Raw genomic sequence first — 14,562 nt, 5'->3', positions numbered from 1 at the left:
ATATCCAAAGCTGGTCCTGAGGCTCCCCACTGTTTGTGTTTGACACCTTCCCGTTGACACCAGTCATACGACAGTGCATGTAGATCTGTTATTATAAACAGTTAATGGGCTGCATTTCTGTGTCCATTTGAGAAACAAGGTATTTTTTGCTGTGTTGGTGCTGTGCTGACCACTGAGACGTGGGGTTATCGTATTGGAAAGGTTTTGCAAAGTAAATAAAAGCTGTTTCTCTCTGTTTGCCACTCACTCACCCTGCAGTAAGGTGAAGGAGGCCGATGCCGGGGCGCTGCGGGGCTGCCCCCCGAAGCCGGCAGAACCCGACCCCCTTCTAACATTAACCAAATGTCCTTCTGCACGACCAAAGTCGTTGTTTTTCCCATGAAGGGCTTTTGCTCATTTCACTGGGCTGAAGCAGCAGTTGCCACGTGTTTTGTGTCTTCACCACTGCCAGGTAACAGTTTTCTGCTCAAAGCGGCGACTGGGGGGAACCAAAACGGACCTTTCGGGGGCTGCCACTGACTTCATCGTATCTCGTGTTAACGTTAGTAGGGACAGACAGCCCGGGGGGCTCCGTGTGCCGCCGGCTGCTCTGTGGGGCTGCTCTCTGCCGCTCGGCCCCCTGCGCGCTGAGGGTGTGTGCGGGGAGGGGCGCGGGGCCCCGCGGCTGTGGGCTTGGCTTTAGCCGCGTAGGCTGCGGCTGCTGTGAAACGCGGCGCCGCGGCCGCGCAGCCGGGCGGCGGGCGCAACAGAGCGGGGGTCCCGACCGCATGGACCCCCCGCGCACCCCCAGCCAGGCTCCCGCGAGCCCAGCCCCGGGGGACACACGGTCCCCTCGATCGTCCGCGGTGCCCAGGCCCGGCGCCCCCGCCTCGGCGGCTGCCACGCGCCGCTGCTCCCGCGCGCCCCCGCACCGGCCCCGCCGCCCCCCCGCCCGGCTCCGTGCGCTCGGACGCAGGCGCACGGGGCGGGCCGGGTCACGTGCCGCGGCGGCGGAGGGAGGCGGCGGCGGCGGAGCGGCGCCGGCCTGCGCGGCGAGTCCCGGGCGGCCCCGGGCCGAGGGCGACCCCCGTCCCCTCCCCTCGCCCTTCCCCCCGCCCCCCCGCCCGCCCAGGCGGCCCCGCGCCCCCCTCTGCGCGCGCTCGCGGGGTGGCGGCGGCGGCGGCTCCGGGAGCGGCGGCAGCGCCGGCGCCAGGTGAGTGCGGGGCGGGCCCTCGGCGAGGCCGAAGCGCTGAGGGGGACGCGGGGAGCCGGCGGCGGCGTGACAGAGGCGGCGGGGCGGAAGCGGCGCGGCGGCGGCGGCCCGGGCGGGGGAGCAGGCCGGGCCCGCGGCGCGGCGGGGCCTGGCGGAGCGGGGCGTGGGCCCGGGCCGCCGCCGGCGGGGGCCGCGCCGGGCCGCTCGGGCCGCGGGGTGCCGGGGGTCGCCGGGCCTGTCAGCGTGATGCGTGGGGGGAGCCGCGGCCTGGGGGGGGCTCCGGCGCCGGGCGAGCCCGCTTGGTCGCGGCCTGCACCCTGCCCTTGTCCCGGCGGGCTGGAGCTGTTCCCGGCCGCGGTGGCTGCTGAAGCGGCCGCGCTTCTCCTGACGCTCAAATCTCAGCCTTTCGCAGCAACCTGTTAAACCCTGAGGTCAGCCCTGCGGCCCCGGTCGCGGCCCGAGGCCAAGGGGTGGTCGCGGGGCTCTGCAGTGCCGTGCTGAGGGCGGCCCGTCTCGTCCCGGGGAGGAGTGTTTCTGAGCTCGGCGTGGAAGCGGCCAGGGTGCTGTCAGCCCCGGGAGCTGCTCTTCTACTCAGGACCGCGTTTCTCGTTTTGATTTCTCAGCCCTGACCTCATGCGGGCGTTGATGTCTTTGTGAGATGTCAGCGAGGGCGCATTGACGTTTCTGTGAGCCCAGGCTTTTGTTTGAATTCCCCAGTAACCGTTTAAGATAGTCAGAGAAAAGCTTCTTAACTTGTTCCCTGGAAGCTTGTTCCCCAGAAATCCTTAACTTGATTTCTGCCTTTCTCTGAATTTGAGCTACTTTTAGAACATCTCAGAAAACTCGGGGTTCTGGTTCCCACAGGAGTCTGTGGGGAGTGGGAGGCAGAGAGCTCTGCCGTGGTTCTGAAAGCTGACAGCCAACTGCAGCTTTGGGAGCTTTGCCTCTTCACAACCCCTCAGCTGCTGGACACACACCTTTGTGCTCATTGTCCTGGCTCTTACAGTCAAACTCTTCTCACCTGAGTTTTATTAGAGGAAAGGTAGTGCCTCTTTTTGTTAGTGTTATCATTACAATGCATGGTAGTCTCTCTTTAGCCAAAGCAACTTTCAGTGTTTCTCACATGAAAAAACAAACACAGGGAACAAATCTAACATTTCCAGTGAGAGTCACCGAGTGAGGGAGGGACGGCTGTGGGACATAGCCAGGACATATGTCCTGGGACCTAGCAGCCCTTTTCCAGTTGCAGCAAGAGTTCCCAGCTTTTCTGTGCATCTTGTGGAGCGAGAAATAAAGGTCTTGAGGCATGTGTCCCAAAGGGTCTGGCCCATGGGGCTCTGGACCAAAGGCACTGCCTTGCAGCCGGGCCTCGTGGGGTTTGCTGGCCGCTCATGCGCTCGTCAGACGCTCCCTGAGCTGCTCGGCCACCCGTGCAAGGTACGTGCAACTTCATGGGGGAGTTTTTAACACTTGGTACGATATCCTGACTCTCTTGTGAGGGAAAAATGAACTCAAAGCAAGAGGCTGCATACAGGCATGATCTTCTACTGAGAGGTGTGACAGTTCTTCATATTTTAAACCCACAGAAAGACCTCTATTAGAGTTTTGGCTGGAAAAGCTCCAGCGCTGCTCTTCAGCTGCTCTCTCCAAAAGCCTGTTGTTCTGTAGGACGTGGAGGGAGGACATGTTTCCATTTTCCAACTGATGTGCTGACTTTACACTATTTTAAGAAAACAATGCTTCCTGAAAACAAAAACCAGCATGTGGGGAAAGCTGAGCAGCCCAGGCCCTGCTGTGAACTATTGGTGGTTTCATTTAAAGGTGCCTTAAATACCTGAAAATACAGGGGTGCAGCGGTAAACCCTGCTGAAAAATCATAACACTGCTGCTCATCCTGCCTGAGTGTGATCCTGCCAAAGACTCTGTGCCTTTGTGCTACATGTTAAATACTTCAAACTGATAACTAAACTCTCAAACAGTTTTGCAGTACATTTTTGTTTTCTAAAGCCATATTGCTTGCTTTATGGAAGCTGGAGTTACAGCTGAGCTGCACAGACATACTGAGTCTAATGTGTTTTCAGTGGGGAAGGGTTTGCTGCTGAAGGTACCAAAGAGCTAACATGGCTGCAGGAGTTTGGTTGTGCTGGCAATATGAGGTTTTGTAGGTCACTAGCGCAGCTCCGAAGGGCAGGAGGCATGATGGTGGGGCCCGTTTGTAAATCAGGTGGTCTCTGTTGGGAAATGCAGATGCTGTGGCGTGGAGGGAGCAGGGCTGAGGAGGAGGCCTGGCAACGTGTGGCCTGTCCAACGACAGGACTCAGCCCTGTGCATTGCAGAGACTGCATTCAGACAAAACTGTGTCTGTGAGGGGGATAGAGCCCTGGCCCAGGCTGCCCAGGGAGGGTGTGGAGGCTTCTTCCTTGGAGGGCTTCAAGGCCCACGTGGACATGTTCCTGTGTGACCTGATCTAGGTGGGAGCTGTTTCTGCAGGGGGATTGATCTCTAAAGGTCCCTTCCAACCCCCGCCCCCCCCATGCTGTGGTTCTGTGATCAGCTTGTTCTGTAACGCTGAGCTGGAGCAGAAGCAATGGGAGAGAGTGTGTAGAGCTGGGAGGAGTTCAGAGGCAGAACTGGAAGAAGAAATAATCCTAGAGGACACAGACCCGAGTCAGGGAAGATGCATGTCACCCCAGGCAAGATCTTTTCTATCTGGTAGCCAGGTCACTAGATGACCAACTCACCTTCGCTTCTCTGAAGCTGTAGATGTTCTGTGGTTTGCCTGCTCTGAACCCGACTGTTCCCCCAGAGTGCATCACTGGCTTTCCTCAACAGGAGCTTCCTGCTGCAGTTAACTGAGCATTTCAGTCACTCAGGCACCTGCAATCCTTAGTTTGTACACGGTCATAGCTGAAGGTTTGGCTCAAGATGATGTTTGAGACTCAAATTGTCTGGTGTCCTGGCTAATTAGCAGGAAGGAGAAAAAGGCTGGAGTTGAAAATCCATCGAAGCTTTGACACAGGATAATAGAGGAAGATTTCCAAAGTTCTGGGAGCCTGGGATTTTTCTCAGTCCATTGGGCATCAGGGGTCGTTTTCCATCCAGTGCATCCTCCATCATTAGCTGATGCTGTTAGCAGCATCCTGCCTTCATTTCGAAGAGTGCATAAAAATGGCTATTGTTGCAATCAAAAACAGAAACAAGAAGTGGATTCTGTCACATATGTGTTGCAGCCTTGAGGTTGTAACACAGTAAAAAACCCTCCTTCATGTATTGGGGAAAAAGAAAGGGAAGCAGCATGTGTCACTGTGGAGCTGGCTGGGGGCTGCTTTGGGGCTGGGGCGATGGCACGGGGCACCCCCTGGCTCCTCAGAGCCAGCGTCTCTTTGGAACTGAGAAGATGGTGGCTGCTTTTCCAGCTTGAGTGAGTAGTGTGCAGGAGTTTGGATCGGACTGGTGTGGAAATGGAAGAGTGCAGGAGATGAATGATGCCATTTGTCTTCATGTAAAGCAGTAATTTGGGACAGGAAGTCGCTTCTGCTGAGTTGCAGACGTGGGAGCCTGAGCATTGTCTGCTGTGTGAAAGGGAATGGTCTAGTTATTCCCAGCAAAAGACACAGACTGTTACGTTCTCCAAGTCTTGTGTGTGTCATTTTAATTGTCTCACTTTTATTATCTTAAAAGCCACATGAGCTACCAGGGCTGCAGCTGGGGTGAGACGGTGTTTCTCATCGTGGTTTCTGGACAGTGCTTGCACAGGCTGAACTGGATGTGAACCTCAGCACAGGCACTCACGAGCCTCCCCTGTGCTGAGTGGTACAAGGGAAACGTGAGGAATTGTTTCCTGATAAATTGGATGTTTTGGTGTCTGGAGTAACACTGTTTTTCTCAGCAGTGACTGGAAAGCCTGAGAGATGAGGTACAAGGCTCTTGTTGGCAGTTCTGATGAGTCTCTTCCCCAGAGAAGCTGAACAGTTGTCAGTTGTGGTGCTGGGACTATGGCCACAGGAGCTGAACCTCCCACGGCAAAAACATTGACCTTTTTTGTTTTTTTAGTGAGGCTCTGTTATGAATAATGAACAAGAAGCAGTGCCTTGTCTTTTGGTTACAGCATGGGAAGGTCCTTTGAAGGGTCTTGTGGGGGTGCTGCGAGAACACGTTGCTGTGTACTTCTGGTGCATCCTAGTTATACCAGAAGGTGCAAAGTTGATCAGTGATTAAGTGGGTCTTAACAGCAATAACGACAATAAATTACACTTTGGAAATTGGGTTTCCAAACCCAAGAACAACACAAAACAAGGAGCAAGGTCTTGTGCAGTGGGGAAGCTCTCAGGACACTGTTGGATTTTAGCAAAAGCTGCACCTACTTCTGTTACATGAAGATTTGGTTTTTTGATCAGGAGAAAGAGTCTCATTACCAAGTACTGCACAGGAAAGGAATTACTTTCAAACTGGTTTGCAGTCAAACCTTAGTTCAGGACCGGCAACCACACCACAAGCAAGGAACAGATTGCTACTTGGACAGGTTCTCAGGGCCTTTGGAAGGCAAGATGAGATACAGTTTGTCTAGATGTATCTGATTTTAAGTAGCCTCTCATTTTCTGTGTTTGCTGATTACATGGGCGGATCTTTGTGAGGAGTTACATAATGCAAAGCTCAGTCACAGTATTAATTTGTTACAAGCTGTGGTGTATTTCATCAAAATGGAAATACCCTGAAGGTCTGAAATGAATACAGCTCAGCTAGTGGGGATCAATTGATCAAATACTGCACGGTGCAACAGCTTCCAAGAGCATTGTTAGCTCCAGGTGCCCTTGGGACTGGCAATGTTCTTGTGTTGGTGGCTCAGCTGCAAAAGTGGGACTTTCTAGGTGGATAACTTAAGGTCAGTTGTAACTGGTTCTGGAGTTACCATCTGGCTTTTTCAAGCAGCTCTGATGGTGTCACCAGTCAGATTGCGTTGAGATAAAAATTAACGACTCAGTTGAGACGTGTCCATTGCAGCTTGGCATGAGTTGGGGACTTTCAACAAACCTGATGAAACTTTAACAAGCCAACATTTGACTAAACCTGCTGTGGAAACACATCAAGATACCCCTGCAAAAGGGCGTATATGTCACAACGAGCTGCTGTTTCCTCTGTGTTGGAAGCCCTTGGGTTTAGGTGTTTTGTGCTCCAGGGCTGTGGGAGTGCAGGAGAACAGAATGAAGAGTGGTGGGTAGTTCTGTGTCACAATGAGTGCGTGGAACCTGTCTTCCTGTAGCCTTACTTGGTTTGTTTTCTTGGCATTTGGGAAAGTATAAGCTCCATACAAAACAGGAGATGAGACTGCTCTACAGGGCTGGTTTTGTGTGTTCCGTGGTGTCTGCTAAGCTGTGTGTCCAAGGTCTCTATCAGATACCTTGTTGTAATAAAAGTTGGAGTTAATGAACCAATGTTGGTGTTATTTTCCCTAACCAGGAACAGGAGGCAGCAGCAGTTAATTGTTCTTCTTCCCATAGCTTGAGCTTACTATGCTCAGTTTCTTACTGGAGCTTGCTTGGGCAGCTTGTCCTTCCCAGTCCTTTCTTTTCTGGAGCAGTTGGGTGTCTGCAGACCATCTCAATACCTTCCACTCATGGGGACACTCACCCTTCCCCCTGGGAGGGAGAATTAGAGGGACAAAAAGCCCCTGGGTTCCTTGTACCAGAGAGTTCTGATGATTTTTCCCTCCAGTTCACCACCCTTCAGCCAAATGTCAGCTCTTGCCCCTGCCTTGCTCAGGCATGGATGGTTAGAATGGGGGCTGGCTTCTGTCAGCTCTGAAGCCTACGCAGAAACAGCTTTTGCTGGGCAGGTCAGGACTGTCCTTTCACAGGGACTCTTAGATAACCAGACAGTTGGTTACACGACTCAGCTTTAGGCTGTTGAAAATAGGCTGTGGCACATCATTTTATAAAAAAGGTGAAAACACAGAACTAATGCAGTATCTGCTGTAGAGTGGGGAAAGCTTTGTTAGTTTTGGGTACGCTATTAAAATAAAGAATATTAACATTTCCTGTCTCAGATTTTGGCTTTGCCTGTCAGCTCAGTGTCTGGTCACGGTGTTCAGGCAGGTTTGCATACAGCTGGAAACAGACAAGTTGCTGCCTATGGTTTGGCCACTAAGGTGTTCCCTTGGTACTGCACTGCTGCTTGAATTGCAGTTCTTATTTAAAAACAAGACACCAGGGACAGAAAAGCGTTGAGTGGCTACTGAGAATGCTACAAAGCATGTATGTTGTGATTTAACATGAGTACTCTTTCCTTCCCTCAGAGCTGCTGGGCTGGCACCGGTGCAAAGGGGATGGCACAACACCAAGGCTTTTAAAGAAGTTTTACTTTGTCATATGGCTGGAAGACAGCAAATTTCTGCCTTGTCTTTCTGAATTTTCTTCCCTCTTCTGCCTCACCTTCCCCACTGATGAGCAGTCTGGCCTGGAAGGAGAAAATTTGCTTGAAAACCAGCACTTGGACGTTAATATAAATGGTCTTGATTTGAGAAGCGGTGTTTTGTTTTTGCTGAAGCCATTATCTTTACTGCTGTGTTTTCATTACCCTGAGAGGTCTGAGTGCAGCTTGATGAGACTCTGAGCGAGTGGGTTCTGGGGATGGCTTCACCTTGCTTCGTTGGCCACCTGCAGTAAAAATGTCTGTCCGAGGTTGTCGTGTGGGTTTGTGACGTGTTTCTGGAATGAGCTTAACCTGAGCCGGTTTAGGTGTCTGCTTAGGGTGAGCTGAGGTGCATCCTCACTGTGCTGGTTTCGCCTTTCTGAGGATGAATTTAACCTAGAAGAATTGACCTAAAGTCTTATATAAACACATTATTCTAGATAAAACTTGCCCTGTTTGCAGGACTGAAATGTTATTTCCAGCCAACAGGAGCATTCCATTGTTTTGCCTATAATAAAAAGCCAATTTCTGCAGGTGCTCAGCTTCTGCTGTGACTGTTTCAACATAGCAACTCTTGCTTTTTACATTGCTAAGGAGGGAGTTGAATTTGGGGCAGAACTGCCTATCCAGAGTCACTCACTTCCTTTCAGTGCGTTTGGGATTTGCACCTTTGTCTGATGAAACGTGGTGGTTTTCTTTCAGGATTCCCTTTGTGGAAGTTGCTGTTTAACCATGTTTGCCAGGCTGGAATCACCTGAAGACCTGTTGCATGCTACAAAGTACTGAAGTTGTGCAATTTGTTTTGGTAGGTAAAGCAAGCATGTGATGCACTGGGATATCCCTTGTTCTTATTTTATATCCTCCTCCTAACTGTCCCATGAATCGATGCTTCTGGTGTTTGTGCACACGTGTTTGAATGGCTGGGCTGGCTCCAGGGCTGACTTTTCAGGGTTATGGGCATTTGCCATCAGGTTTGTAGTTGTTCTCAGACTTTCCTCCCCAAGTGGACAGTTGAGAGGCTTTTGTGGTGTTACTCTTCTTCAATGCAAAAGCTTGTAGTTCCAAATTACTGGAACCACCCCTAGCTAAGTTGTTGCAGGGGAAATTTTACTGCATGTTGCCCTGGGTGAAGTTTAGTTTTAGGTATTCTTTAGATTTTTAACAGTGATTCTTAACCTTATTTAATCTGCTTGTGGAACAGTATGACACTTGTCTAGAATTTGTTTCAAAGTCTTTTTTTGTGTGTTTTTGCCAAAACCAATGATGTTATTTTAGTCTTTGTATCATAGGATGGTTCTGTCAATGTAGATTTGTATTAGCGAGCTCCAAGGTCACTATGCTGACAACAAAAGGCTTCAAACTGTTGTAGGAGGATGATACGCTGGTGAGAACCTTGTAATGGAAACAGTGTTAGAATCAGAGTGTTTGGGGGTTTTATAGGGGGAATGCTTTAAAAGTATGGCTGTCTCAGCACATGTCAGTGCATGTGGTGTGCTGGAAGACAGATTCTCACCTGTGCTCTGGTGAAACTGAACCACATCCATCCCTGTCCTGAAAAAATGAATAAACACCTGCACCTAGAGCAAAGGAAAGAAGAAAACTTTCCAGTGTGTTAGACAAGACATGGAGGGTTTTTTCTTGTTTTCATTTTTTGTTTTTCTCCTGTTAAGTTGCTTGAAAACCATTTTCCCATGAAAGCAGAAGCAAGGAGCATTCTGTATCCTTTGGAAATTATGTTGCTACTGCTGTCAGACACTCTTTCTCCTTACTCTCAGTTCTGGATTCCTCAAGGGACCTGATTGTAATCTTGTTTCTGGACTGATTCTTCTTCCACTTCCCTGTTACAGCTTTAACTTATGGTGAGGATGAGCTGCTCAGCTCAGCCATCAGTTAGTGAAGGCCATCAGTTCATCATCCTTGCTGCAGCTCTCACCTTTTCCAATCTTTTATACCGTTTGGAAGAGTACTTTTTCAGATGTAGAGCAGGATTTTAGTACTTTTTATTTAGTTGGGTTCCCTGCATATTTGTTTTGAGAGGATGCATGTTCTGGTGTGACATCAGTTGTGAAAGTGTTTATTCTGAGTTGCCCTAAATGTGTAACCAGCTTGTAAATCCATAGGCTGTGTTGCAGAAAACCTGGGGCGAGTTGCTGGACAAAGCCTTGTTTTGGTTTCCTTGCTTTGTGTAGGGCAGTGATTTGAAGAAAGCAACACAAGAGGTTTCAAGTTCTGTTTGAGAAACAAGTTGACATAACTTTAGGTAGGTTTGAATTGGCTGAGTGGATCTTGAGATGAGGATACCAAAATACCATTTTTTTTGCTACTTTCTTTGGTTTGGGGTGTTTTTTGACCTCAAGGACCAGCACTTCCACCTCTGCCTCTCCCCAGTTAGCAACAACTGGCTGTTCCAGATTTTACTGTAATCCCATCTCTCCCAGGCACTGCCCGGGCATGTGGCACTGGGTTTGTCATGCAGCCTTTCTTTCACCATCAGGTCTGATGGTGGGAGACAACACATGGCACAACAAGCTGCCTTCTGGATGTGTGTGGTGGGACCCAGCTGTCCTTCAGCCCAGAGCTGGACTGTGGCATTGCTGTATCCTACCTCAATTCTTCCTCTGGGGTCTCTGTCTTGCACATTTTGGTTGCTCAGATGTTTTGTCCACACACCAAGTGTACCTGAGAGCTCCAAGGCTCCAGTGGCCCAGGGTGCACCCTGTGTCCTTTGGTTTGGACACTCCAGCCTTTGTGGGCTGTCTGTTGCCACCCTTTACTCCCATATGATACTGTAGGTGCATTTTGGTTATTAGTCTGTTATCTGGCTACTTTTCCCTGTCTCTTCAGTTACATCTTTTTAATAATTAGACTACACTGAATCAGACCATCTCAGTAACTGACAGGCATAACTCGTCTCGTGATGCTCCAGACTGTCCCATGCCGGGATCACAGGTAGATGACTGCACCTGGATTTGCTCTGAATTTCCAGAAACAATTGTGTGAGGGGAAATATTAAATAGGAAATTCTAAACCAACAGGTTGCAGGGGGAGAAAGGAGCCCATGCATGTTCTTTGCATGGAGGATGCTATTCAGCGACCTCTCTGTGCTGCCACGTGAGCGTGAATTCAGGTAGCACAGGGAGCTGCTGGAGAGAGTTCAACACAGGGCCACAAAGATATCCTTCCTGATGAAAGGCTGAGGGAGCTGGGGCACTTCAGCTTGGAGGAGACTGAGGGGTGATCTCATTCATGTTCACAAATCCATAAAGGGTGGATGTCAGGAGGCTGGAGCCAGGCTGTGCTCAGTGACAGAACAAGGGGCAACGGGGACAAGCTGGAACAGAAGAGGTGCCAAAGAGAATGTGCTGTGGTTATGCAGATCAATTCAGATACAGTTCTTACTCATTGGAAATACTCTGTAATCCTGATCTAGTTTACAGGAATTGTTGAATGACCAGAGTTTTACCAGTGTGTTTATGCTGAAGGCTTTTTGTGTTGGTGTGGAAGAGTGTTGAGCAAAGGTACATGCTAATTATGGTCACGTGCAGCTTGTAATTTATGGAGATCATCCCTATAGCCAGGAGATTACAGCATTTGTTAGGCTGAGGGATGCAGCTGGGATTTATTTGGTTTGAGATGGACAGCGTGCTGTGCTCTGCCTGAAGAGGAAGATTTCCCACATCATTACTTCCTCCTGTCATACTGGATAAATTATACCTGAATATGGGAACAAACTCAACTGTGTGTTTGAGAGGGAAGATGGATGCAGCAGAGGTCTTTGAAGAGTGTAATGTGGAAAAAGAGAAAGCAAAGCGAGCTGTATCTTCGTGTTCTTATGGAGAAAGTAAAGTTTAAAGTTCAGTCTTGTGGGCTTTTTATTAAGCTTTCCCTGCAGCCTTATGATTTTCTGAGTCAAGGGAAACAAGACCTGTGGTGCTTTGTGATTTAGCAAACTATATCTTAATAGTGTTCAGGAAGGGCCATAAGTTCAACAAGTGCTGTCAGGCTTTGACACTTCGACGTGAGGTTGGTGGAGCCTGGTCTGAGCTGCGGCATTTTCATGAAGGCTTGAAAGTCACCCCAGCAGTCTGTGGGTCTGCTGCTCTTTCACAGACAAGATGGGTGATTCAGACATTTACCTTCAAAAACAAAAAAAAAAAGGGATTTGAAATGTGTGTGTTTTTATGGAGATTTCCTGTTTCTTTGGTGTTGGGGATTGTCAGAAACACGTTTCTTGCTGCAGGTGTAGCACCTCATCCCCTGCAGGTAATCTGCTTGTTCAACACAGAAGAGCCCGTGCATTGAGCTGAGATTTCTCTCCTTGAAAAAAATACTGAAGAGTTTAGATAAATAATTTTCTCTGTAATTTTCTTCAAACTGTAGTGCTTGTATGTCCCCAGATGCTTACCTCTTCTGTGCACAGAATGACTGTGCTCAAGAGTTAGAAAGATTACTTGTGTAGGACTCCCAGCTCCTTCCTCCCTGCAGTCAGTGTATCTGGAATGAATGATGGAGGAGTGTAGAAGCAGAAGGAATTCCCTCGCTGGTAATGATGGTCACTATCCAAGAAATTATGTGTAAAAATCCGTTAAACCATTTTTTCCACAGGTGCTCATTAATTGTTGTTTCTGTTTTCTGTGCACTTGACGTGAAACTCGGCAGTTTGAATTAATGGAGGTGCCAAACACACACCAGAATTTAGATACAGAGCTGAGCAGCAAGGAGTCTAGGTTACTAAATAGAAGAATTAATTGTGTCCTTGGTCACCTGGTAGAATTTCAAAGTATTTTGTCTCTATTCCTCATCTTCAAAACTGCCATTGTAATAATATATGACTTAGAGAAGCACTGTGGAAACGTATCTGTGGCTGCAAAACATCACTTGCTGTCTGTTGCAGGACTGCAGAGGAGCTTGTGAGACAAAATTAACTTGGTTTTTAACTCAAGATTTGAGTCATGTGTGAGAATGAAGGCCTGGTGCTGCAGTGAAGAGAGTGACTGTGTGTAAAACAGTCACTAGTGCCATTTAGCCTGCCTGGTGTCCTTAGGGTTGCAAGGGAGAAAAACAAATGTCCCTGACCAAATGCTTGAGAGCATTTCATGTTTTTTCAGTTGTAATATTGTTCCTGCAGCAGTGTTACGTGAGTGTGCAAACAATGAGAGCTGAATCAATCGAAGTTTGTCCCATATAGTTACATTTTTTTAATCAAAAAAAGCTATTTTCTGACCAGTATCTGCAGCTCACCTTTAATCTCAGAGCTGTGGTTTTAATTTGTGTTGGGAACTTGAACCTCTGCCAGAAACCCAATCTGTATCCCATTCAAGGGTATGTCATCACGAGCTGAACGTTCTGGGTGGCTTGTGCTGAATACCGACAGCTCTGGAGTTATGAGCTCTTGACAGTCCTGGCTGTTGAATTGATTTGTTTTTGACAGCAGTGGTCAGAAACAGGTCTTTCTTTTGATTTTGACATCAACTTTGGCTGTTGGTGTAGAAGGTTTCAATCTTTTAGCAGTGCTTGCAAAGCGTTTGGTGTGAGAATAGAGGTCTTGCCTGGAGGAATTGTTACTGTAGCCCTTGTAATGACTTGTGTTGGAGTAGAGGAATGTGTATCTCAGCTGAACCTTGGCATTATTTACCACAGATGCCGGGATAACTGTTACTGTAGCTCATACTTTTGTGCATGTAGCAATGTAGGTTACTGTCATAATATCAAGTAAAACACCTTACAAAGTCTAAACGTTTTATGAAGTAGAAAACATTGGGAGTGTGAGTTCATTTACTGAATTAATTCCTCTTCAAGCTCAGTAGAGGCATGGGCGAGTTGTGGGCACCACAAAGGGAGCACATTTCGGGTTGTAATGTGCATAAGCAGCTGGAAACACCTAAATCTTTACAAACTTTCAGAAAGAAGGGATAATATACCTGAGATTTCCCCAGATGGGAGTAAGGTATTTGTCAAATGCAGGATTTATCCTGGTAAATGCGTGCTGTGGCTTTCCTGCTGTTGTCCTGGACAAAGGAATGCCTATGGCATCTTCAGTCCCCAGAAGGAAATTTGGTGGGTTTTCCTGACTTTCTGTAATTAAAGTATCACTCTGAGTCTCAAAGTTTCCTGGCAGCCAGCACTGCAGAGTTGGTGCTGGGTGTTTGCTTGGCCTCTGTACAATATGGAACATCATTGATTTTCTTTTCTTCCCCTCCACCTAGCTATCTAGGTCAACTGGAATACTTCTCAAGACACGTGCAGCAGGATTCTGTCAGGAAACCACTTCTGTTTGTTCCAGTGGACAAACAGCTTGGGTACTGCAATGGCCTCCATTTCCCGAGTCGCACAGTTTGTCTTGCAGAGCTTTGCATTGGGTCACCTGGTAGGTTTTTCTGTCCATGATCTCCCGTGCCATTGAAAACAATTCTTCATGTCTTTACACGTTCCTTGTTATACTTACTGTATCTTTTTTTCCCCTTACAAGCATCATCTTAATGTCTGACAGGCTCCTGTTGTTGGAAAAAATGGTTTTGGATGGTCTGCCTAACTTACAAGATACATGTGCCTCAACTATGGAAGACTTAGAGGTGGATTTTGATTCAGGACTGGAGGAAGATGAACTGAAACAGGAGTCTGCTCCTGAGGATTCCACGATCTTTGTAGCTTTTAAAGGAAATATAGGTGACAGAGACTTTGAGCAGAAGCTAGATACCATATTGGAGAATGTGCCTGGCCTTTTACACATGGGTAATGTACCTTCTTGTGATTTTTCAACTGTCATTAAAGGTTTTATTTACATAGAGTGCTTGTACAGAGAAATAGGTTAGAACGAGTTGGAGTTAGTTTGTAGTAAGAGTCGTTTGGGTTATTGGTAAATTCAGGAGCTGTTCTTCTCAGAGACAGAGTGCAAGTTTCTGCAGTTGTTTTATTGTTTAGAACTGCTGTAGTTGGTGAGATCATTTATTCCTAATTGTTTT

At 48.3% G+C, this 14,562-nt stretch overlaps 1 protein-coding gene across 9 annotated transcripts in view; it reads left to right on the top strand.

Moving 5' to 3' along the window:
• The first annotated feature begins 1,004 nt into the window (after nt 1-1,004).
• NCOA6 (nuclear receptor coactivator 6) overlaps nt 1,005-14,562 on the top strand; it is a 46,080-nt gene continuing 32,522 nt past the window's right edge. For 7 of the 9 annotated variants that reach the window (XM_062009467.1, XM_062009469.1, XM_062009466.1 and 4 more), the window contains exons 1-4: nt 1,005-1,192; nt 8,303-8,405; nt 13,807-13,967; nt 14,070-14,332. In XM_062009467.1, the coding sequence (XP_061865451.1) occupies nt 8,370-8,405; nt 13,807-13,967; nt 14,070-14,332 (460 nt within the window). In that variant the 5' untranslated portion in view covers nt 1,005-1,192; nt 8,303-8,369. The remainder of the gene's footprint in view (nt 1,193-8,302; nt 8,406-13,806; nt 13,968-14,069; nt 14,333-14,562) is intronic. The other 2 variants (XM_062009468.1, XM_062009475.1) reach the window with 2 other exon arrangements.

This window comes from Colius striatus, chromosome 16 (genome assembly GCF_028858725.1).
Source record: "Colius striatus isolate bColStr4 chromosome 16, bColStr4.1.hap1, whole genome shotgun sequence".
Classification (NCBI taxonomy): domain Eukaryota; kingdom Metazoa; phylum Chordata; class Aves; order Coliiformes; family Coliidae; genus Colius; species Colius striatus.
Note: the sequence above shows the minus strand (reverse complement) of the source record. Positions and strands in the feature narration are given on the sequence as shown.